Source organism: Rattus rattus, chromosome 11, assembly GCF_011064425.1.
Source record: "Rattus rattus isolate New Zealand chromosome 11, Rrattus_CSIRO_v1, whole genome shotgun sequence".
Taxonomy (NCBI): Eukaryota; Metazoa; Chordata; class Mammalia; order Rodentia; family Muridae; genus Rattus; species Rattus rattus.
Window position 1 is genome coordinate 34,075,275 of NC_046164.1, and position 25,094 is coordinate 34,100,368.

Below are 25,094 nucleotides of genomic sequence, written 5' to 3' on the forward strand. Positions count from 1 at the left end.
CACAGAAGTGTATAGGCATCAATAAGGATCGTTTTGATTTCTAATATCTCTCTGTGCTTGCACACTGCCATCATGGTGCACATAAGCGTCCTGTTCTCAAGAGCAGACGCCGGGTTCTTATCAGGCTGTGTGCCAGAGTCGTTCATTACCCAGTTTTGTTTCCTTCCTTTCCCTTTCCCTTTCTTTTTTGCCAGAGATTTTTCTGTGTGGCCTTGACTTTCCTGGAACTCACTTGGTAGACCGGGCTGGCCTTGAACTCAAAGATCCAACTGCCTCTGCCTTCCACTTGCTAGGATTAAAAGTGTGCACCACCGCTACCAGGCCATAGTCCAGTTTCTATTTGTCATGATGAACTGTAGTTACATGGTGAATTTGAAATCACTGATTTTAGAACTGGAAAAATTATTGTGCACCACAGACAGGAAAAATAAATGTGGAGTGGTTAGCCCCAGATTTAAGCAGCACTAAGTTTTATAAGAGTAGCAGAAAAATTTGCTTCTGTCTTGTCAGTTTGGTGTCATTGTATTCACAACCTCAGCTGGCATTGTGGAGAACCAGGATAAATACACAGGAGGAAATTCTTGGGTTTCTTCTCTCAGGATGTAAAACATAAGTAAAATGCCTGGTGGGGATGGCTGTGGGTGGCAGGGGGTGGAGAATGCAGTTTTGATTTTTTGAAATAAATTTAGAGCAGATGACATGTGCAGTAGATAACGCCTATTTGAGCCAGATGTGCTGCCTGCCTGGGATATCAGCATGTGGGAGGTGGAGGCATGAGGCTCCCGGAAGAGGCCTGTCTTGGATATGTAGTTAAGATGCAGAGTGAAGCCATCTTGAGTTAGGTGAAAGTCTTTCTCAGCTCCTCCATTCCCAGTGAAAAAGACCTTCTTGTCGTCTGTAAGGAAGCAATCAGATATAAGAGAACATCTCTGGGCTGAAGAGATAAAAGTTCTAAGTTCAGTTCCTAGTGTTCCTGTGAAGGTCTCTCACCCTCTCCTTCTCCTGGCTTCCTTAGGTACCTACACATGTGGCATTTACTGTCAAAGATAATATTTATATTACCTAGGTTTAGGAAAAATCAAAATAATTTTATTTATTTATTTATTTATTTATTTAAAGGTTTTTTTTTTTTTTTCTTTTTTTTGTTTTCGGAGCTGAGAACTGAACCCAGGGCCTTGCACTTGCTAGGCAAGCGCTCTACCACTGAGCTAAATCCCCAACCCCAATTTTATTTATTTTTGAGACAGTTTGACTCTATAGTCCTGGTTGTCCTGCAATTTGCTTTGTAGATCAGGCTGGCTTCAAACTCACAAAGATCTACCTGACCCTGCCACCTGAATGCTGGGATTAAAGGTGTGCACCACCATGCCTGGCAAAAAATTAATATTTTAATTATTATTTATACTTATATAATAACTTACATTGTTATATAACAATATATAATATAAGTATTAATATAAACAATAATATGGTATTTATGTATAATATAGTACAGGACAACCACATCACTGTAATGTGGATTTTGACTTTAGAGCATCCACATGTCAGGTTGTAGAGTTGCTTCTACTTAAAATGCTAATGTCAATTACAACTTTTTTATGTATTTTCGGGCAAGATTTTGCTATATTGCTTAGTCTGGCTTAAAGCTCATGATTCTCCCACCATAGCCTGCTAAGCGCTGGGATGATAAGTGTATAGTAAGAGCCTAGCTTTCGAAACTTATGCTTTTGTTTAATTTTAGCCAAGATATTTACTGAAGTTTGAACAAATTTACCTCTCCAAACCTACTCATTGGGAAAGAGATGGTGCCCCTTCACCAATGATGCCAAATGAAGCCAGGTTAAGAAATCTCACGTAAGATAGACCTTTTTCTTTTCTTTCTTAGCACCTGATACTGAATAAAATTAAAAAAATATAACTTACGTAGTTATTTTTGCAAATGACTTACGGCCAATTCTGACCCGCTTTCCTTTGAAGGTACTCTGCCCCGCTTTACGTGGACATAACGAAGACGGTCATTAAAGAGGGCGAAGAGCAGCTGCAGACTCAGCACCAGAAAACCTTCATCGGGAAAATCCCCATTATGCTGCGCTCCACGTATTGCTTGTTGAATGGCTTAACAGACCGAGACTTGTGTGAGCTGAATGAGTGTCCTTTGGATCCTGGTGGCTATTTTATTATTAATGGATCAGAAAAGGTACAGTGGTATTTAAAACACAGTAAAATGATAGTTAACATTTAGATTATTAAAGTAAAATTAAAAGGTGTGCATTCTCAGGGCTAGAGAAGGTTCAGGGCATAGGAGCACATGCTACTCCTGCAGAGGGTAGAATTTGGTCCTCAGTACCTCCACATGTCACTGTAACTCCACTTCCAGGGTGTTTGATGCCCTCTTCTGGCCTTCACGGCTAAACACACACACACACACACACACACACACACACACACACACACACACACACACACACACACACACACACACACACACACCCCCTACCTGAAAGTGACAGGTGAGTTATTTAAGGTGTGATACCTAAACTTTTGTAAATTAAAACTGTGAAGTTGTGCATAATGTGAACTAGAGGTTTGCCCGTTGTTGAAGTTTGTGTATTTCTGTGAAGTATGAGCCCATATGACCAGATTATATAACCATGCAGGTTTACTTCTTTCTATTTCGATGACCTTTTTGGTTTCTTGGCTGTAATTTTCTTACTCTTTCTATAGGTTCTGATAGCTCAAGAGAAAATGGCAACAAACACAGTCTATGTGTTTGCCAAAAAGGATTCCAAGTACGCCTATACAGGAGAATGCCGCTCATGCCTGGAGAATTCTTCCCGACCCACCAGTACTATATGGGTTAGCATGCTGGCCAGAGGAGGACAGGTATGGTGGTAAGGCTGGAGTATTCGACGTTTGGGCTTTTTCCTTTGTGCTTTGCTTTACTGGGCTTGAACCTAGAGCCTTGTACAATGCTCTGTCACTGAGCTATAGCCCCAGCTCCGTCTGTCTCATTGCTTGTTTATAAGTTTTATTGAGGCATTGCTTCTTTCTTTTTCTTTTCTTTCCTCCTCCTCCTCTTCCTCCTCCTCCTCTTCTTTCTTTTTGGCTTTTTAAAAAAAATCCTATATGTCCTGGAACTCACTTTGTAGGCCAGGCTGGCCCCAAACTCAGATCTGCCTTCCTTTGCCTCCTAAGTGCTGGGATTAAAGGTGTGTACCACCACTGCCCAGCCTTGTTTTATTATTTACTAGACTATTTAAGATTTTTTTTTTTTTTTTTTGAGACAGGGTCTCACTATGTAGTTCAGTTGTTCTGGAAGTCACTCTGTAGAGCAGGCTACCCTTGAACTTTCAGAAGCCTGCCTCTGGCTCCTGAGTTCTAGAATAAAAGAAGGCTTGTGCCACCATGCCTGAGTTATATTTATCTTACGTGTATGTGTGTGTCTATATGTGGGTATGTGCATCTGAGTGCAATTGCTCAAAGAGACTAGAGGCATAGGATCTTGGAATTAGTTATAGGCAGTTATGAGCTGCCCAGGGTGGGTGCTGGGAATTGAAGTCAATTGTCTGCAAGAATAGTATATATTCATAAACTCCAATCATGTCTCCAGCCTCATCAGACTAATTTGGGGGGGTTAGAGTAGGGGGGTGCTATTTCAACAACACAGGATTTCTCTCTGTAGCCCTGGCTGTCCTGGAACTTGCTCTGTACTGGTCTGGTTGGCCTCAAACTTGAGATTTGCCTGCCTCTGCCTCCTGAATTCTGGGATGAAAGGCATGTACCAGGACTGCCTGGCCTGTCTGTGCTTCTTCATCATGGTGATTACAAGTGGAAGCCACAACACATTGCTTATTTATTGATTTATTTTTTTGTATTTGTATTTTGGCTGCATGCATATGTACAACATGCGCAGCTATGGGCTCACAGAGGGCAGCAGAGGGTGTTAGTCCCAAGATTGCAGTTACAGGTGGCTATGAGATGCCATGTGGACTCACATCTAGTTTCTCTGGAGGAGCAGCAGTGCTCTTGACCCATGCAGCTTTTTCTGTGGTTCTGGAGATGGAGCTCAGGCCCCACCTATGCTCACTACAGTAGACACTTTACTGACTGAGGCCTTCCCTCAGTCTGCTGAAATGTGAATTGTAATTTTTTAAATTTATTTTATTATGTGTATGGGTGCTTTGCCTGCATGTATTTCTGTACTACATGATTACCAGGTGTCCAGGGAGGCCAGAAGAGGGCATTGGATCCCCAGAACCGAAGTTAAAGATGGATGAGAGCTGCCATGTGGGTGCTGGGAACTGAACCTGAGTCCTCTGGTAGAACAGCCAGTGTTCTTACCTGCGAGTCATCTCTCCAGACTCTAAAATCAATTTTAAAGTATTTACTCTGTATGTGTGCATGATGATGGGGCAGGAGATGTGTGTCACAGCACATATATGGAGGCCAGAGGACAACTTGTGGAGCCGCTTTTCTCCTTTGCTCTTATCTGCATTCTGATTACTGAACTCTGGTCTCCAGGCTAGTGTGGCACCACCTGACCCATCTTGATGGTGCAAACAATTGATGGAGTGGAATGTTAGGTGACCAAGTAGAAACACCCAGATAGCAGTTGGAGAGGTGAAGGCTGAAGATGTAGCTTAGGGCTCAAGGGGAAGATTTGAGTGTAATATCTAAGCACTTGTTCTCAGCTAAACTCAGGAGATGGAATGAGCTTTCAGTGGAAGGTGTTCTGAGGTGTGGTGGGGGAACCATGACTGAAGTTATGGAGTCAAGGAGGGATACAAAGGTGAAGCAGAACGATATAGCTAAAACTGAGAGGCCATGACCGCTAGCATGGGCTAGTGATGTCTTTTGGGGTTGTATGTGTATGCAGCTCAGGAGGAAGAATGAGGGAAGAAATGCCTCCATGTTAATTTAGAGAGCTCTAATTTTATATTTGCTTTTCATTCTAGGCTTGTCTTTCCTTTTCTTTTTATCCTAACCTATTTCGAGAAGGGATCTCCATATAATCCTGGTAGTCCAGGAACTCACAGAGATCTGTCTCTCTCTGCCTCTGGGGTGCTGGGATTGAGACATTTGTACCATGACCAGCACCCTGAAATGTATTTCCTTTTAAGGTTTATTTTTATTTTATGTATATCACTGTTTTGCCTCTGTGTATGTACATCATGTACAATCCTAGAATTCGCAGAGATCAGAAGAGGCATTGGATCCCTTTGAACTGAAGTTAAAGATGGTTGTGAGCTGCCATGTGGGTGCTGGGAACAGAACCTGGGTCCTTTGTAGGAGCAGCCAGTGCTGTTAACCACTGAGCATTTATTCCAGCTGCCCCTTTGCACTCTACTATGTATGTATGTATGTACGTATGTACATTCCAAACTCTGCTCTCCATCTTAGTCCGTCTCCCCCCCCCCCCCCCGTCATAGAGTCTGTTCCCCCTTGCAATCTACTTTTTATTCCTGTCTTATTGTGGATAGGAATGGCAAGGTAACAGTCTTTTTTGTATTCTTTGGCAGCCAAAAGCTATTTTCAAATTTTGTATTTGGTAATTCTTGGAGAATCTTGGCAAGCATGGGAGTTCTTTTGGGTTTCATTGATCACGTTGTTCATAAAAGCAGTAAACGTGCTGGTGTGCTGATGCACATCCTCAGTGTTTGTACTCCATAGACAGGCACGCAGGTCATTGTGCTTCTAGGCCAGCTGGGCTACCTAGTGAGGTCCTGCATCGAATTAAAGAACAAGAATTTAGTAAGCAGGTTTGAGTGCTTTTTAAAAGAAGCTGTAGGACAATAGATAGACATTTTCTTTTGAGACATGTAACATGTATACTAAGATGACCATCTGGTACTCTGTGTTTCTCTGAGCTCTTGTATGTTCATGTTCTGATAACACTCATGCTTTTCTAGGGTGCGAAGAAGAGTGCAATTGGCCAGCGCATCGTGGCGACATTACCATACATCAAGCAAGAAGTTCCCATCATAATTGTGTTCAGAGCATTAGGCTTTGTGTCTGATAGAGATATTTTAGAGCACATCATTTATGACTTCGAAGACCCAGAGATGATGGAAATGGTAATGAGAAGGCAAATGTGCGCTCCCTGTTATTAGACGCTTAGAGATGCTGATGGTTGCAAGCCTTAAAGCAGCAGAAATGCTCTTCAGAGCAATTTACCTGTCACACGCCTGTGGCATTTACTGTGCAGTGGAAGTGTAACTCAGCCCCAGCCTCCCTGATAGTTCTCTGTAAGAATGGAGACAGGAAAGGCGGGAGTGGCTGCTGTTCAGTGTCAGCAGGGTAAAGAAGCAGCAGTGAGGAAACCATGGAAACATGCCAGTCAGAGCAGTTCAGGAACATGGAGAATGAGCCCTCCAGAGCTGGTCTTTGTTTTAGACTTTTTATTTGAAATAATTTCTAACTTTCAGGAAAATCGTAAGAATAGTACTAGAATTTTCTTGTAGTCTTTTCTCAGTTTCAGCGAGGGTTATCACATTTTCTTTGTCTTATTTTTTTCTGATCCATTTGGAAATAGTTGTAGATGTTATACTTCTTTAGGTCAGTGTTTATTTCCTAGGAAACAGTATTCATTGATAGAGTCATAGTATAATTATTAAAATAAAAAACTAAAAAAAAAAATCAGGCCATCAAGATGACTGAGTGGATAGAAGCTCTCAACACACAGGCCTGCCCACCTCACTTTAGTACCCAGAGCACACAGAAGGGGGGATGGAGACAGCCAGCTCCACTGCAGGCTGGGACTCACCAGCACTCCAGAGACACCAGTAGTTACTACTCCAGGGCTGCCAGAATGGCTAAGTAAGCAAAGGTGCCTGCTACCACACTTGGCTCAGCGAAGTGAAAGACCTGTCTTGCGTTGGTTTCTGAAAATTACTGTTTGTTTGTTTGTTTGTTTTTTTAGGTCTGATGAAGTATAGACTAGTTTTTACAGGCCTATGAATCCAACATTCACTCTACGAGAATGCATAATTTTTAAATCTTTTGAAAGTGTATTTTAGTTGTTATGCTTTTTCAAAACCCAACCAAATTATTAACCAATTAATTTTGTAATAACATTGGTATCGAGTTTCCCTTAAAAAATAGTACTCGATCTACCATACATCTGTGGGATTTTTATTGTTGTTATTTGTTTGAGGCAGGGGCTCACTTTTTAGCCCTGGTTGACCCAGATTTCACTATGTATACAGGCTGGCAGTCTTGCCTGTCTCTCGAGTGTTGGGATTGCAGGTATGTGACACCAAGCTTGGTCTTGACTGGCTTATGTGGCCTTCGGTACCATGATTAGGATTTGGACATTTAGAACTGTGGATGAACGAGAGAAAACACTCAGTACAGATGCCAAGCTTCTTATTGTACCACGATTTCTTATGCCCACTCCTCTGTATAATTGGAATTTAAGAATTTTAAAATTGGAATGGAACTCAGGAAAAAGTTTTTTGGGGGGCCTGGGGGTGCTGGGGAGTAACCCTTGGTTCACACATGCTAGGTAAGCACTCAGACACGAGTTACAGCCCTAGCAAGAATTATCTAACTCTTCACTTGGTTGCAGGGGCTGTAGATGGGGGCAAGAATGGAACATAGGTCTGCTCTGCACTGCAGTTTTTTTTTTTTTTTTGGTTCTTTTTTCGAGCTGGGGACCGAACCCAGGGCCTTGCGCTTCCTAGGCAAGCGCTCTACCACTGAGCTAAATCCCAACCCCTGCACTGCAGTTTTAAAGTCTCCCCTCAAGATAGTGATTTCATTTATAGACCAAATGTTTCTTCCTACAAACACTGAGAAGAAAAGCATCTGTAACTCAGTAAATTTTAATCACACCATGAAACTTCTCTAAATATATTTGATATAACTAAAAGAAATGTCTTATTTTGGTTTTTGCCTTTAAAGCATTGGTCATTAAAATATATATAAAAAATTTTATACATCATTAAGATATATAAAAAATGCTATTTATGAAATTGTAATGTTCATAAAAGTGAAATTGCTCACACTGGGTGGATTTGACAGATATCTCTGTCTCTGAGAGATACCAAGTCTGGTATTTTCTAAAAATAGGTCAGGGTTATTTTGCATGCTAATAAAATTCGTTTAGGTAAAATATAAATCTGAAAAAGCTTAATGTAGACTATTTGCTAGGTTAAACCATCTCTCGATGAAGCATTTGTCATCCAAGAGCAGAATGTTGCCTTAAACTTCATCGGTTCAAGAGGGGCGAAGCCTGGTGTTACTAAGGAGAAAAGAATTAAATATGCAAAAGAAGTCTTACAGAAAGAGATGCTTCCGCATGTCGGTGTCAGTGATTTCTGCGAGACCAAAAAGGCTTATTTCTTGGGGTAAGTTGAGTTTTACTGTTTGAGATCTTTGCTGGGTTAAAATAGAGTAAGTTGTGTTTTGAGATGTCAAGGAAAACTAAAAATCAGGTGTTTTCCTTTTTTCCAGGTACATGGTTCATAGGTTACTTCTAGCAGCCTTGGGTAGAAGAGAACTAGATGACAGAGATCACTATGGCAACAAGAGATTGGATCTTGCTGGGCCTCTGCTTGCGTTCTTATTTAGAGGGTAAGGATTACAGAGTGACATGGTAGAGAGAGTCGTGACTTCCTTTACAGGTGGGTCTTCCCTAGTGCCCAGGGTGGCCACCATGGCCTGCTTATGCACAGGTGCCCATGTCCTTATGGTTTCACGGCAGCTACTTCATATTTCCTCAGCTCCTGACGGTAGTCATCTTAGCCTTCTCAAGCACTTTATTGTAGTTGTTCTCCCTACTGCATGTGTATATAGGGTATAGGAACCCCAAAAGAGTGGTATTAGCACACTGCCGTGGCCTTGTTTGTGGGTGCTGTCGTCTCTGCTGAAGATGCGTGCTTCTGGAGACTTTCCCATGTTTACAACAACACCATCTTGTTTGACAGCATGTTTAAGAATTTGCTGAAAGAAGTACGGATCTATGCACAGAAGTTTATTGACCGCGGAAAGGACTTTAACCTAGAGTTGGCAATTAAGACAAGGATCATATCCGATGGGCTAAAATACTCTTTAGCCACTGGGAACTGGGGTGACCAGAAGAAAGCTCATCAAGCCAGAGCTGGAGTGTCGCAGGTGAGGTGGCCACTGTGTGTGCACTCACGGGAAAGAGTTACAGGGCTGGCGGAGTCTTTCATTTCAGTGAACATGACTGACTATTTTTGTTTTCCTTGGTCAGATGTAAAAATCACTAGGAGTTTTTAAATAATGAAACAAAGTTTCTCCTAAATTACCCATTAGCAATTAGAGAGTCAAGTTTTTGGTTTGCAATTTAGAAACTCAAGATAGCAAACTACTACTACTACTACTGCTACTAGTACTGCTACTACTGCTGCTGCTGCTACTACTACTACTGCTACTGCTACTACTACTGCTGCTGCTGCTGCTGTTGCTATTACTATGTGATGTGACAAAGTCTGAATACAGGGATAGGGCAGGGGAAATAACAGGGTCATGAAGTACAGCCTAGGCTGGCCTTAAACTAGTGTTCTTCTTGCCTCAACTTCCAGAATCCTGGGATTAGAGCTGTGCCTGCAAAATTTTTGTCTCAAAAGCTCCATTTTAGAAACTAACCCAGAAAATCTCTGGTCATGCCTTTTATTTGTTTGAAAGTGTGTTTCTTAACGTTGGCGTGGTGGCTTATGCTTATAGTTCTAGCACTCTGGAGACCTTAGGTAATAAGATAGCTTCAAACTTGAAGCTATCCTGTGCTACAGGGCGAGACCCTAGGTCAGAACACAAAAGTAGTTCTTCCAATACTCCTCTATTGCTTTAAACATATTTTCCTTCCTTTTTTTAAAGATAGGGTTTCTCTGGGAAGCCTTGGCTGTTCTGGAACTCACTCTATAGACCAGGTTAGCCTTGAACTCAGAGGTCTACCTGCCTCTTCCTCCCTAGTGCTGATATTAAAGGCGCACACCACCATTGCCTGGCTTCTGTTTTCAGGTCTCTGTGTGGGAGTTCCTGTGTACCATGTGCGTGCAGCAGTCTACTGAACCTAGGAGAGGGCTGAGGGGAAGGTGCTTGTGACCTGCCATGTAGGTGCTAGGGATGGAACCTAGGTCCTCTGCTGGAGCAGTACAAGCATTTTTGGCTGCATGTAGAAAAACATTTGAGAAGTTTAAGGTTGCTGGCAGGAAGATTGTTACAGTATCCAAGAAGAGAAATAGTTAGATTATTTCTGTGGACTAAAGCAGTTTTATATAGGTCAAGTTTTGAGAAATATTGAGAAAATAGTTTTTAAAAAACTTCAAAATTTTATTTTTTGTGCATGTGTCTGCATGTGTGCTTGTGTTGTGTGTACCTGTGGAGGTCAGGAGAGGAAGTCAGATTCTCCGGTGCTGGGGTCATAGGCAGCTTTGAGTCCTGTGACATGGGTTCTTGGAACCAAACTCTGGAAGTTTCTTCACCACTGAGCCATCTTTCTGGTTGCATATGTAGATTTTTTTAAGACTCTGATTGAATAATTGAATGGTAGAATACTCTGTAATGTATGGAAAATAGAACAGTTCTTCCTAGAAGTGGGTCATAAAGCTTTTAGTGAGGTGGTAACAGTTCATTAGGCAGAGCAGGGTGAAGAAGCTGCTCTGGTGGTTTCGTGGTCTGAGGCGGGAGAGGCTGCATGGCGTTGCCATAGCCGCACTAGTGACCGTATGGGAAAGGTGCTCGGAACTTCCTTGAGAAGGTGTTTTAGAGCAATATCTGTTGGTGGTGGTGTGTTTACTATTTTGTAAGTGTGATGTAGATGAGTCCGTTTCAGTAATTCTGGAAACTGTAGAAGAAAGTTTAGAGATGCTAGTAGCACAGTGCAGGGAAAGAGGCTGTGTAAATATTACTTTATTAATGTCCCGGGAACATTTATAGTTAGTATTTGCATCTGTTAGATTAGAGGCCTCTGCCTGGAGAAAGTGCTGGGATAAGTTCTGACTTAGTGGTGTCTTCTGTGGATAAAAGGGTATGAATTCCTATCATATACGTTAATACTCACTAGTACCAATTACTGTTCGCAGGCTAAGGGACAGTTAAGAATAAAATAATTGACAAAAGAAAATTGGGACCACTTTGATAGCTCACAGGGTACAGGTGCTTGCTGTCTAATCTGACGTGATCCCTGGAATCCATTGGGCAGAATAAGAGAATCGACTTCCACGAGTGGTCCTCTCATTGCCACATTTGTCCCCTCCCAGCCAATAAATGTGATTTTAAAATAAAGAAAATCTCTTTCAGTGTTAATGTGGTTTCTTAGAAATATGTGTCACATGTGTACTCCCACTGCTAAATGGAAAGCAGGTAGATTATGGATATAAACAAGAGTATCCAAGAAAAGTTAAAGACAAAGGTACTCGGGGTTTGCAGAAACTTTAACTCTGCCTCACTGTGGTAATGTGCTTTGTGGGGTGGCTTTTGAAGATGTGCTCTTCCTTCTCTAGGTACTGAACCGCCTGACTTTTGCGTCTACTCTTTCTCACCTGCGTCGTTTAAACTCTCCTATCGGCAGAGATGGCAAGCTAGCAAAGCCAAGACAGTTGCATAATACATTGTGGGGAATGGTGTGTCCTGCTGAAACTCCAGAGGTAAGGCACTGTAGTTAACGCCCAGGGTAAAGTGTGCTGACGACAGCAGCGATGGAGGCGGGAGAGGCATCTCTTCAGTGGTGTAGCCGCAGGTGAAGTGTATATATGGCCACCTCGTGCCGTAACCAGCCCTCATGGAGCTCAGTGGGCCACCCAAAATAAGTCGGTTCCTAGTTGGAAAGAAGAAAGGGATTAGTGGAGTGAGAGGGAGGCAAGAGTGGGGAGAGAGGATCTGATATGACCAAGTACATCATGCAGTGACGGAGAGGTCGCTTGGGTTAAGAGCACATGCTGCTTTTGCAGAAGGTCCACGTCAGGTCATTTAGGCAGCCCACACTACTGTGTCTCCACCTCCAGGTGCTTCCATGTTCTCTTCCGGCTACCGTGCACCTTGTGCTCATGTGCACACCACCTCCAAATTAAAAATAAACTTTAATGTCGATCTTTTACTTGTAAGAAAATATTATAGAGAAACATATAAAAATGTCATAATGAAATGTGTGATTGATAATTGATAAGAATCTTTACAAAGTCTGCTAGTAGTTATATGGCACAATTACCTCAAGGAATTTTTTTATTTACCTATATGTCATGGTTTAAAATTAAGATTTTTTTTTTTCCCAGACCTGGGGACCGAACCCAGGGCCTTGTGCTTGCTAGGCAAGCGCTCTACCACTGAGCTAAATCCCCAACCCCTAAAATTAAGATTTTTAAATAACCTTTTCTTGGAAAGTAATATGTATACATGTAAATGTTTATAGAAGATAATTTTTATGGGCATGTTAAACTGATGTTAATAATTATGTGGCTTATTCGTAGGGCCATGCTGTAGGACTTGTGAAGAATTTAGCCCTCATGGCTTATATTTCAGTTGGATCTCAACCTTCTCCAATTTTGGAATTTTTGGAAGAATGGAGCATGGAAAACTTAGAGGAAATTTCCCCTGCAGCTATTGCCGAGTGTGTACAGATGCGTTTCTTTTAAACTTGTTTATGTTCAGATTGTAGTTGGTAGAACTGCTGAGTGAAGAATGCTTCTGCTTTTTCATACAGTGCAACCAAGATTTTTGTTAATGGCTGCTGGGTTGGAATCCATAAAGACCCGGAACAACTCATGAACACACTCAGGAAATTACGGCGTCAGATGGACATCATTGTATCCGAAGTAAGAGTTTCCTTTTTCCTTTTTTCTTGTCTTTACAGTGTGGATAGTTGGGTCCATGGTCTTACTCATATTAGGCAAATGCTCTTCCACTGAGCTATATCTAATTCAGTAGTAAGAATCTAGGATTAGCTTAAACGGAGTAATCCACGTGATGTGTGGGGAAGGCATAGGTTAGTGAAAACTCTTTGCATCTCAACATCTTCCTTTGAACTGGACTTCCCTGAAGTGTCAGTTATATCGTCAGTAGTCCAAACTTCGTGTTAAGGCATTGCCTGCCTTTTATTTATCTTTGAACAATTTTTAAAAGCTTGCTTGCTTATTTATTTATTTATTTATTTATTTATTTATTTGGTTTGTATGTGTGCACGTGCACATGTGGATGTCTGAGAAGAGCTATGGGGAGTCAGTTTTCTTCCTGTCAAGTTGGTTCTGGAGATTGAACCCAGGTCATCGGGCCTGAGGGTAAGCACCTTTACCCACCAGGCCTTGATTTCATTTTTTTTTTTTTTTTTGGTTCTTTTTTTTTCGGAGCTGGGGACCGAACCAGGGCCTTGCGCTTCCTAGGCAAGCGCTCTACCACTGAGCTAAATCCCCAACCCGATTTCATTTTTTTTAAAAGCAATTTTATAGGGAAGTATGACCCAGTTTTTAATTTTCCAACTTTTAGGAAATTAGTTTATTCTAGTTATTGATAAGATTATGTATTAGAATAAGATAAGTCACTGAAAATTGAGTTTCTTTTTTGTACTTCTTTTCATATAAGCACTTCAATTTCTGTAGTGCTATTATTCATAAATTTTATATTGCATATTTTCCCAAAATGCATTTTTTATTTTCTAGGAATGTGTTTGTAGACCACTGCCATGCAGTAGAAATACCATACAATTAAAAAATTTTTCAGTGGTCACATTAAAGTAAAACAGAGGGTTGGGGATTTAGCTCAGTGGTAGAGCGCTTGCCTAGGAAGCTCAAGGCCCTGGGTTCAGTCCCCAGCTCTGAAAAATAAGAACCAAAAAAAAAAAAAAAAAGTAAAACAGAAATAAATGAAATAACTTTTAATTCTGTATTTTATTTGATTGATAGATCTCAAATGTTTACCAATGTAAAAATGTTAGTATACTGCTTTTTTAAAAAGTATACTAGTATCTTTTTTTTAATAGTGTTCAAGAGTGTTTAAAGATTTTATTTATTTTATATATGTGAGTACACTGTCGCTGTCTTCAGACACACCAGAAGAGGGCATCAGATCCCATTACAGATGGTTGTGAGCCACCATGTGGTTGCTGGGAATTGAATTCAGGACCTCTGGAAGAGCAGTCAGTGCTCTTAACCACTGAGCCATCTCTCCAGCCCCTATTAGAATCTTTTGAATCCATGAAATTTATTTTTGTAGCTCATTTCAATCAGAATGGTCATGTTTGAAGTACTCAGGAATCACCTGTGGCTGGTAGCTAGCTGCTCTAGGTGGACTTTAAGCCATTTGTCTGCTTGGTGATGAAGTCAGGCTTTGGAATAAATGGGAAAGTATGGACCAGACAGCAGTATCCCGACACATCTTTTACAAAAACCACAGTATTCTGGAGGCGGGATGATGGATCTGTGTGTTTAAGCGCAGTTTGCTGTGCATAAAGAGTTTCTAGACAGAGCTACATAGAGGGATCCTGTTTAAGAAGAGCAACTAGGGAGGTTACTGGAAGGTAGCCAGATGAAATATTTGTACTAAAGGATTGGGACTGTAGCTCAGTGGTAGAGCACTTGCCTAGCATAAGCCGGGCCCTGGGTTCATTCTCCAGTACTACAAGGACAGAGCCAAAAGAAGTAGTAAACATACAAATCTAAAATAAGAAAATTTTATGTACTTGTGTTTGTGGTACTGAAGAATATTTTCTTCATTTTCACATTGACTTGTATACTCTTCTAATGTTATTCAGTGGAATAATTAAGATTAAGTTAGATTTTTTTCCTACTCCTGAGTTTTACAATTACATCTTTTTATAATAGATTAACTATGGTAGATTTATCTTTTTGCTTTGAGGGTTTTGTTTTTGTTTTTTTGTTTTCTCCCTGTGACAGGGTTTCCCTGTCTGTCCTAGAACTCTCTCTGTACACTAGGCGGTCTTGAACTCAGAGATCTGTCTTTCCTCTGCCTCCTGAGTGCTGGGATTAAAGGTATGCTCCACCAGTACCTGGCGTATCTATTTCATTTGATGCTTGGGTCACCTTAAATGCAATAGTTTTATTTAGATTATTAATTGTTTTTGCAAGTGTACACTGTTGAAGAGCAAACCTAGAGACCCACACATGCTAGAGCCCTCCACAGCTTAGCCCTCTTCAGCGCAGTCTTACTGATTTGCCTATGCTGCTGTTAACCTAGGATCAACTGACCTCTCTGGTCAGCTTCCTGGATGACGGTATTATAGGGAACCCTACTAGGCCCAGCTACTTGTATTTTTAGCTGAATTATCATCATATCAGAAAAGAAAATCGTGAGATTGGTTTTTTTTTTGTCTTTTCTATCTAGGTTTCTATGATCAGAGATATCCGAGAGCGTGAGATTCGGATCTATACAGACGCAGGCCGTATTTGTAGACCACTTCTGATTGTGGAAAAGCAAAAGCTTCTTTTGAAGAAGAGACACATTGACCAGTTGAAAGAGAGAGAATATAACAACTACAGGTAAGATGGTGACTGAGAGAAAAATACGTGTAGTCAGAACCTGCGATGGAAAGTGTGCGTTTGTCTTCAGGGCAAGCCCAAGGTTGTACAGCCACTGTCACCGCCCAGTTTACGGTGCTGGGAGGAGTGCTACCATCCGTGGCCATATTTATTCTTCCTGGTTTTTGTTATTAGTTGTACAGTGGACTTGCGTGATTTGTATTGAAGTGTGAAAGTGTTTGGTGTGTTAAAATGTAATGGTAAATAACCTGTGTGGTGTGGAACATGTCCATATAATGGGACTAATATATTTTGGGGGGAACATTCTTGCCGTCTAGGCCAGGCAACACACAGTGAAATCCTTCTTGCCTCAACTTCCTGAGTACAAAGAATATAGATAGTGTGTTACCACTCCTGGCATAAATAAGAAATATGCTAGAAAAAATGAGCTTGTTTTAAAATTTTACTCTAAATAATATCGTAAGTCTATTGTAAAATAACATGTAGTAAAAGAGTGAGCATTCTCACTTCATATTTGCTGGTTTTGTCATAATTTTTTCATAATGTTCTTTTCACAAGTAAATATGAGTAATGGGTGGATATATGTATTCTACCAGACCTTATTCTGTGTTTTATCTACTTTCCATCCCTACTTCACAAGTATAGTTTTTTTTTTTTAAGAATTATTTATTTCATGTATGTGAGTACACTGTAGCTGTGTTCAGACACACCAGAAGAGGGGGGTATCGGATCCTATCCCCGAGCCACCATGTGGATGCTGGGAATTGAACTCAGTACCTCTGGAGGAGCAGTCAGTGCTCTTGACTATGAGCCCACAGGTATAGCTGTTTAAAACAAGGTGAGTAGCAGCCTAATAGTGTATAGCCCGGCAGCCTTTTCACGTTAACAGTCATGTCTGAATTCTTTCCTTGTTAGTACAAACACAAATAGAAGTAGTTGTAAAGCAGCAGACTCTGTGTTAAGTTATTTCATGACACTGAGTGAACGTTTTAGTTGGCAGGATCTGGTAGCCAGCGGGGTAGTAGAGTATATTGACACCCTGGAAGAGGAGACCGTGATGCTTGCAATGACTCCAGATGATCTGCAGGAGAAGGAAGTAGCTTATTGCTCCACCTATACCCACTGTGAGATTCACCCGTCAATGATTCTCGGCGTCTGTGCATCTATTATTCCTTTTCCTGATCATAACCAGGTTGGTCGTCGTTCTGTCTTGTGATTTGTAAAGAATCGGGGAAGTGATCAGTACTAGGGATTAGTATGGCATCTCGTCAGGGTGTGAGCACCTACAGACTCCGCTGTGTGCCTTGTGTATTAGTCACTTTTCTGTCCCTGTGATAACATGCCACGGCTAGAGGCAACTTAAAGATAGAAGTTTATTTTGGGGTCTGCTTCCAGAGGAGATAAGAGTCCGTGCTGGAGGAGCAGAGGCAGGGGAATAGTAAGCTGTAATCCTTACCCTAAAGCATGAAGCAGAGAGCAGGGTGGGGATAGCACATGGCCCCGAAACTCAAAGCTGGTCTCCGTGATGTGCTTCTACTAGCAAGGCCACACTTCCTGAACCTCTGGGAACAGCGCTGTTCCTGGGAGCCAGCCAGGGTTCAAATCGCCGACTGGGGGGCATTTCCCATTCACCACCAGTTTTCTTGTTCCTGTTTTTGTTGAAAGCCATAGTGGTTATTACCTGTCTGAGAAATTCATTGTCTTTATTTTTGTTTCTCCCGTTAGTCCCCTAGAAACACGTACCAGTCTGCTATGGGCAAGCAGGCTATGGGAGTTTATATCACCAACTTCCACGTGCGGATGGACACCTTGGCGCACGTCCTCTACTATCCTCAGAAGCCCCTTGTGACTACACGGTCTATGGAGTATCTGCGGTTTAGAGAGCTGCCAGCAGGTATGCTCGGCTGTCCTGCCGTGCGTAAGACACTTCAGTGAGAGGGGCTGGGGAAGATTAAAAACGCACACAACAGTGACTGCTTTGCAGACTTTAGAATGTGGGAAACATGAATGAAATTAAAAGGGGGATGGATGTGTGGAAAGGGTGATGTTAGGTGTAAAGTCCAGTTGAAGTACACTGTCAAAATGATTGATTCCTCTTGGAAGGTAGAGCTGCTTTTATGGAGGAATGATATTGGTAAAGGGGATATTTGAATTTGAGCAAAGGCCTTCATTTGGGAGCCCGTGAGATGTGGGACTAGGTCATGCCAGTGTATGTGGCTAGAGCATCATATGTGACTGAAGCTTGTTCTCATGGTGTGGAAAGAGCCTGAGCAGTTTGGAGTATTATTTTAAAAGTGGAGGTTTGGAGTTGATGGCTCTCCTGAGAGGGAGAATCAGGTTTTGTTAAGGGTGTGTCTATTGGTACCTTACTTGAGTGAATGGCCCCACATCCATGAGTATATGGACAGCAGATATTGGATTCTATGGGTTATTAAAATATGATGTTACACTTTCAGCTTTTAAAAAATCTCACTGATTTCCACAGTGGTTGTACCAGGGTGCACTCCTGATAACAGCAAATAGAGTTTCTCTTTCTCACATCCCCGTCTGCATTTTCTCCTGTGTTTTTTGAATAGCCCTTCTGACTGGAGCAGGAGGGAATCTCAGAGTGCTTGTAATCTCCATAATTCTGGTGTCTGGTGGTGTTCAACGCTCAAATGTTTACTAGTCATCGTATTTCTCTCTTTAAGAACTCTGTTCAGCTTGTGTCCTTAATGTTTAGTCTCTTTAGATCGGATTCAAATCCTCTACTGAGTGTGGAGCTACAGAGATTTTCTCCTGTTCTTCCATTTCTTCATTTGATTGACAGTTCCCTTTGCAGGGAATTATTGGCCAAATTTCCTGAGTGATTTCCTATTCAGAAAGCCACACTTAAGCTTATATGGTGAAGTGTACTCTCCACAGTTTTCCTGTAACAGTTTCTGAGTCTTATGTTGAGGTCCTTGAATTGTTTATTCCAATTTTGTGTGTGTGAATGTTTTGCCTGCATGTATGTATCTGTACCACGAGCATGCAGTGCCCACAGAGGCTAGAGAAGGAATCAACTCTCTACTGCTAGCTGGACGTTAGCAAGACAGGATGCAGAGGCTTCCAGATCTCTCGCAGTTCAAGGCCAACTTAGTTTACACGTTGAGTACTAGATCATTCTGGTTTACACAGTGAGTACGAGATCATTCTGGTTTACACATTGAGTACTAGATCATTCTGGTTTACACATTGAGTACGAGATCATTCTGGTTTACAGGATGGACCCTGTTTTTAACAAAACGAATAAAAAATTAGGTAGCTGTAGTTTGTGTCCTCTGTTTTGTTACTTTGGCTCTGCAGTATAATTTGAAGTCAGGCAGTATTTTTATGCTCAGGACTGCTTTTGCTGTCTGAGGTCTCTTGTGCTTGCTCTCTCTGTACCTGCAGAGTGGCACTAGGGGCTTTGTTGGCAGCTTTCCTTGGTAGGATACCCATCTCCAGGGTTAATCCTTCTGATTCACAGACCGTGTGTGAGGTCTTTGTGTCTTGTAGTGTCGTCTTCAGTTGGAATGTTTTCTAATGCTTTAGTTTACTGTAGTATTCTGTTACCAATCTTCCTTCTCCTCCTTCCTTTTTTTTTCTTTTTTTTTTTGAGAAAAGGTTTCTTGTAGCCCCAAGCTGGCTCACTATATACCCTAGACTGACTTTCCTACTTACCCTTCCTTAGTGCTGGGAATACGACTTTGGGCTTCATAGATCCTTACAATAAATCAATCTCTTGTTAGTTATAACTGCATGGGTGCCGTGCCATGCATATAGATCGGACGACAGTTTTATGGAGTCAGTTCTTCCCATTTTACATAGGTTCTGGGCTCAGACGTAGTTTGACAGGCTTGTACAGCAAATGCCATAGTGTGGGCTCACCGTCTTCCTTTTTTTCCTTGTTCCCTCCCTTCCCCACCTGCCCGATCTCTGCCTCCCACTCCCCCTTCTCCTCCTTCCCGATGCTGTTTAAAGATGGGATGGTCCTGTGTTGCCCAGGCTGTTTTCATATTCCTGAGCTAATGTGGTCCTCATGCCTTTGCCTCCCCTGAGTGTCAGGTGATAGACCTTTGCCTCCACACCTAGCCTTAGGTCCGCTAAAGTAGTTAGGGCAGCAGCTACTAAGAATTAATTGTGCCCTGGAAGATGGTGTCACACTGTGGTGGCATGCAGAGAGAGGCAGGGTGGAGTTGGTTTCATATTGAAAATTAAAAATTAGGAGGCTAATTCACTTTGGGGGCATATGTTCTTACCTTTGAGTCATGAGAATAATAAAGCTCGTTCTGTTTAAGGCACAGAGTTATGTGGTACGTGTGATAGTAAGGAAGGCTTCCCTGGGAATGACGGGTTCAGGTTAAGTTAGCAGCGCATTTGCCTCACACACAGCTTCAGGGAGGAGTAGACAGCAGCGATTTCCATGATACGACATCCAAGTGTTTGTGACAGATGATTGAAGAAAATGGGTTTCAATGAAAGGATAGGTTTCCCTGCTTCCCCGATGGTTCTTTACTGTGTGTTTTGAATGTGTTGTAGGAATCAACTCAATTGTGGCCATTGCATCATACACGGGCTATAATCAAGAAGACTCTGTTATCATGAATCGTTCAGCTGTGGATCGAGGCTTTTTCAGGTCAGCTTTTGGTCAAATTTGTTGAAATACATATGTAGTGGGTTGCATTTTTTTTTATAAAGTTTTTTAAGAATAAGCTCAACTGCGCGAATCCGGAAGCAGATCTGGCTGGCGGCCATGCAGCTACAGACAGTGAGTCTTGTGCCTTTGGGTTTTAGATGTGATATTTTCTACTGTAAGCAAGTGTGTAATTGCATCTGGATAGTACAGAAAGATCTAAGGAAGAAATTAAAAACAGAAGTCTGGAATAACTACTGGTAAAATTAGAATGTGTTTTATTTATATTCTTGTTCGTTTTTTGAGACAGTCTCACTATGTAGTTCATGCTGGCCTTGAACTTACAATGTAGTCCAGGTTGGCTTTGACTTCGTGGTACTTTTTTACCTCAGTCTTCTGAGTACTGGGATTACAAATGTGCACTACCACATTTGGCTTCCCGTTTTTCTCATTTTTACTGACCACACAATTAATCTTAAACATGCAGCATAAGGAGGTCCTTTGAACCACGGGGATTTAGAGGGGAACTTTTTCTCCTTGTGTAATTCTAGAAAGCAGCACTAGGACTAAAGCGTGGACGTCACAGCTTCATGTAAAACTGCCTCCGTGGGCATACTTGAGCAGACGAAGGGTGGCTGTGCTCTGGGCTGTTAGGAGGACTTCTGTCAGTAGGAGGCTGGACTTAATTACCTAGGTCCCCCTGATCTCATGTGTGAGTCAGATGCTATGTGCAAAGCCTATTTACAACTGAACCTTGACCCTAGAACATAGTGATCCTTGTGCCTGCTTTGTGTTTCACCTTGCCTCTCAAATATCAGTTAAGCCAAACACCGTTGCTGTAAATCTAAGCCTTTTTTCTGAAAGAAAATATGAATCATCTTTAGAACTCTGTTTTTAGGTCTGTTTTCTACCGATCATACAAAGAACAAGAGTCTAAAAAAGGATTTGATCAAGAAGAAGTGTTCGAGAAGCCTACACGTGAAACATGTCAGGGTAAGAGACAGCGACGTCTCATGGGGTCTAGGAATTGCCACTGAAACCATACAAACACTGATCTCACTTTTAAGCAGGAGTGGTTTGAGTGCACGCCTTGATACTGACTGCTCAGGGCTGCAGAAAGGACTGAGGAGCCCAATTGCAGTACTAGTCTGCTCTCAGGGCAGGCTTTTTATAGGAGAAACCTGGTGCGGGAGTTTAAAGGGCAAGGAGGGAGCAGTTGTCCTACCAGGCAAAGTACTGTCAGCTGACCTTCAAGCTGACTGGCCCTGAGGGAAGGTAAGGGGGATGGAGGATGGGTGGTGAACAGGCGAATTTCAGGACATTGAGATAACAGAACATGAGTATTATAATCATAACTTTTGAGCTTCTTAGCATTCTTCAGTGTCAACCATGTAAACCACAGTGATCTCATAGGGTAGGTGCAGGAAGAGCTGCTGGGTGATCAGCTCTGACTTAAGCTGTTTTAACAATTCATATTGACCTTTGATTCAATGGGCCCTATATAAAGCATTGTGGAATTTCTTTAAGATTAGCAAACCTCATACAGAACAAAACAGGGTATGTGGTCAGCATGTCCTTGAGCCAAGTCACTTCTCTGTGTCAGTGACTGGCAGGCATGTTACAGCAACAATATGGAATAGCTGGCAGGCATGAACAAAATGGACCCCTAATAGTATTGTGTGAAGGTGTAGTGTCCTCTGTTTCCCTAAGTTCTTTCTCTTACTGTATTCCCATTGGTTGGCTCTATGTAGCACTAAGTTGGTGTTTAGTGGAATTAAAATGCACTACTTGGCTGGGCAGTGGTGGTGGCACGTGCCTTTAGTCTCTGCACTTGGGAAGCTGAGGCAGGTGGATCTTTGAGTTCTAATCTCTGAGTTCAAGGCCAATCTGGTCTGTAGAGTGAGTTCTAGAACAATCAGGCTATACAGAGAAACCCTGTATTGGGAGTGGGGTGGGGGGTTAGCATAGTTCATGATTTCTGTGGGATAATATATGTGTAGGACCCAGGCATTCTTCCTCATGTGACAGTGGCCACACACTATGGACTGTCTCTCTCCATAGAATCCGACTTCCCACTGTTTGGTTCCATTTTTTTTGTTTGTTTGTTTGTTTGTTTGTTTGCTTTGTTTTTTGTTTTTCTTAGTAAATTTATTTTCTTTTTTAAAAATCATTTTTATTTTATGTGTATGAGTATTTTGCCTGTATTTTGCCCAGTGACCTTGGAAGCCAGAAGAAGACATCTGATAGGAGTTACAGATGGTTATGAGCTGCCTTGTGGGTACTAGGAATTAAACCTGGGTCCTCTGGAAGAGCAGCTAGTGATCTTAACTGCTGAGCTATTTCCCCACCCCCAGTTTGAGACAAGGTCTTTGATTGGTAGCCTTTGCTGGCCTCAAACTCTTAGAGGTCCATGTGCCTCTGCCTCCTGAGCTCTGGGATTAAGGGCGTGTGCTACCATGCCCAGGTATAAACTATGATATCAGAGTGCAGAGTTTGGAATAAGGACAACAATGAACAATATTTGTGGAACAGAGTTATGTATGTAGTTTCTCATGTGTGTTGGGGGAGTTAAGTGGCATTTTAAATACTTTTCTTCAGTGTCATGTAAGGAAATTCCCCGTCTGTTTCCACAGGCATGAGGCATGCCATTTATGATAAGTTGGACGATGACGGCTTGATAGCGCCAGGGGTCCGTGTGTCGGGAGACGATGTTATTATAGGCAAAACGGTCACCCTTCCTGAGAACGAGGATGAGCTGGAGAGCACCAACAGGCGCTACACCAAGAGGGACTGCAGCACCTTCCTCAGAACCAGTGAGACAGGCATCGTGGACCAGGTCATGGTCACTCTCAACCAGGAAGGATATAAATTTTGTAAAATAAGGGTAAGTGTGGCTTAATTCATGTAGATCATTTTAGAAAATAATTGCATTTCAGTTTCTAACCCATTTTTGTGTGAAACCAGGTACGCTCTGTTAGAATTCCGCAGATCGGAGACAAATTTGCTAGCCGACATGGTCAGAAGGGTACTTGTGGTATTCAGTATAGACAAGAGGTAGGTGTCCTCAGTCTTTCTCTTGCTTAACTCAGAGTTGTATTGAAAGATTAATTAAAATTTCCTATAACCTTTTTGTTGTTGAAATTTTAGTGTTTGTTAACCCATCATGTTGACAAAGAATTAGGGCATTCACATTTTTCCTTGGGCAGTATCAGGTCTGTCTAGCTTTGTCTCTTAAGTTTTTTACAATTTTCTTTTTAGGACATGCCGTTCACTTGTGAAGGTATAACTCCTGACATCATCATAAACCCCCACGCCATCCCCTCTCGGATGACGATTGGTCACTTGATTGAATGTCTCCAAGGGAAGGTAAGATTTTGTCCTGAAAAACAATAGGTTCCAAGTTGATGTGTCTTTCATTTTGGTGAGCATTGCTCTGATCATTGAGCCAAGTTGATTAAAAGCAAATATGATATTTTCCTGCTTTCAGATTAGTTATTCCACTTTTTCATCCTTTTTTATTTTTAAGCAATCTGGGTGGTTAGGGAGATAGCTTAGTAGATAGGGGTATTTCTGTGCAAGCGTGATGACCTGTTTATTCACGTAAAGAGTCGTAATACCTGGGGCTGGGAAAAATGTTAGCAAGCCTGCTGCCTGACTTCAGACCTGATCCCCATGCTGCAAGGACAGGAGTGATCCTGCACGCTGACTTCCGATCTCTGTGTAAATAAATTAAACATACAAAGAGTGTGTGTGTGGGAAGAGGCTGTAACCCAGTGTTGATGTGTGAGACAGAAGATCACTGTGGCTTGGCCCAGCTCCAGGCTCAGGAGGAGAGACCTGTCTCAGGCGATATGAAGGATGATGGACCAAGAAACCTGATGCATTAGCTTTTGATTGTTGCTGTGATAGAACAACATAGGGAAGAAAGGGTTTATTTCATCCACGGCTTACAGTCTTACCTGTCGTGAAGGGAAGTCAGGGCAGGAACTCAAGGCAGGAACTGAAACAGGCCATGCAGGATCCCGGTGCCCGGGGCTTGCCCAGTTTGTTTTCTGGATGTCCCAGGACCACACCTGCTCATGGATGGTAGCCCTCTCGTGCACTGAGCCCTCGTTAGTACACCTACGTTAATCAGGACAGATCGGTCCTCACAGAGCAGTCCACTGGCAGCTCCTCAGCTCAGGCTCCTGCCTCCCGGATGCCTCTCACTTGTTTCTGGTTGACAAATTAACCAGCAACCTGATGCCCTCTTCTGGCTTCTACATGGATGTGTATTCCTCCCTTACATATATACATATACCAGCACACATGTTTGCACACACACAAAATTGCCAAGAAAGAATTTTTGCCTGAGTAACTTGTGCTAGCCAATTGTACCATTGGGGCTCAAGACCAATTTATTTGTAAGATACAGCACATACAGCCTTTGTATATATATATTTGTGGTTATAGCAGCAGCTTTTTTCTACAGATAACTTAATTCAGACAGTTGGTTTAATATGGCTTTAGGAAATGTTAAATTTTGGTATCAGCTGTGTTTTATCTTTCAGGGTAAGTTTTCTGGATTTGGGTGTCTTGTTAAAGTAGAATAGTGTCCCATGGACAGACTTCTATTGGAGAGCATTTTAGCCTCTCTTTTTAGGCAATTACTTTGTTACAAGGATCTTAGGTAAAACATTTAAAAAAATGCATATCAGTATTACACAACTTTTATAACCATTTTTAATTTCAAAATCTTGCCTTTTATAGGAAACATTTTTAAATCGGGTATATCTTTATTGATGTGTGACTTCTCCCATACTTGCTTTCATTCTAAAGGTCTCTGCGAACAAGGGTGAAATTGGTGATGCCACTCCGTTTAATGATGCTGTCAATGTGCAGAAGATTTCTAATCTTTTATCTGACTACGGCTACCATCTCAGAGGAAATGAGGTATATTTGCTATCACAAGAGCACATTCTGACCTGTATGTAACAAGCATGTTCTGTGTGGTGTACTTTATATAT

At 41.9% G+C, this 25,094-nt stretch overlaps 1 protein-coding gene across 1 annotated transcript in view; it reads left to right on the forward strand.

Annotated features, from left to right (window-relative positions):
• Polr2b (RNA polymerase II subunit B) overlaps nucleotides 1–25,094 on the forward strand; it is a 37,391-nt gene that overhangs the window by 6,438 nt on the left and 5,859 nt on the right. Inside the window, exons 4-22 of the mRNA XM_032916037.1 lie at nucleotides 1,742–1,854; nucleotides 1,978–2,197; nucleotides 2,725–2,883; nucleotides 5,910–6,074; nucleotides 8,152–8,348; nucleotides 8,455–8,574; nucleotides 8,928–9,114; nucleotides 11,469–11,612; nucleotides 12,432–12,571; nucleotides 12,665–12,776; nucleotides 15,298–15,452; nucleotides 16,446–16,644; nucleotides 17,178–17,346; nucleotides 19,995–20,091; nucleotides 20,987–21,081; nucleotides 22,722–22,972; nucleotides 23,053–23,142; nucleotides 23,347–23,454; nucleotides 24,907–25,020. Coding sequence (XP_032771928.1) covers nucleotides 1,742–1,854; nucleotides 1,978–2,197; nucleotides 2,725–2,883; nucleotides 5,910–6,074; nucleotides 8,152–8,348; nucleotides 8,455–8,574; nucleotides 8,928–9,114; nucleotides 11,469–11,612; nucleotides 12,432–12,571; nucleotides 12,665–12,776; nucleotides 15,298–15,452; nucleotides 16,446–16,644; nucleotides 17,178–17,346; nucleotides 19,995–20,091; nucleotides 20,987–21,081; nucleotides 22,722–22,972; nucleotides 23,053–23,142; nucleotides 23,347–23,454; nucleotides 24,907–25,020 — 2,835 coding nt within the window. The remainder of the gene's footprint in view (nucleotides 1–1,741; nucleotides 1,855–1,977; nucleotides 2,198–2,724; nucleotides 2,884–5,909; nucleotides 6,075–8,151; nucleotides 8,349–8,454; nucleotides 8,575–8,927; nucleotides 9,115–11,468; nucleotides 11,613–12,431; nucleotides 12,572–12,664; nucleotides 12,777–15,297; nucleotides 15,453–16,445; nucleotides 16,645–17,177; nucleotides 17,347–19,994; nucleotides 20,092–20,986; nucleotides 21,082–22,721; nucleotides 22,973–23,052; nucleotides 23,143–23,346; nucleotides 23,455–24,906; nucleotides 25,021–25,094) is intronic.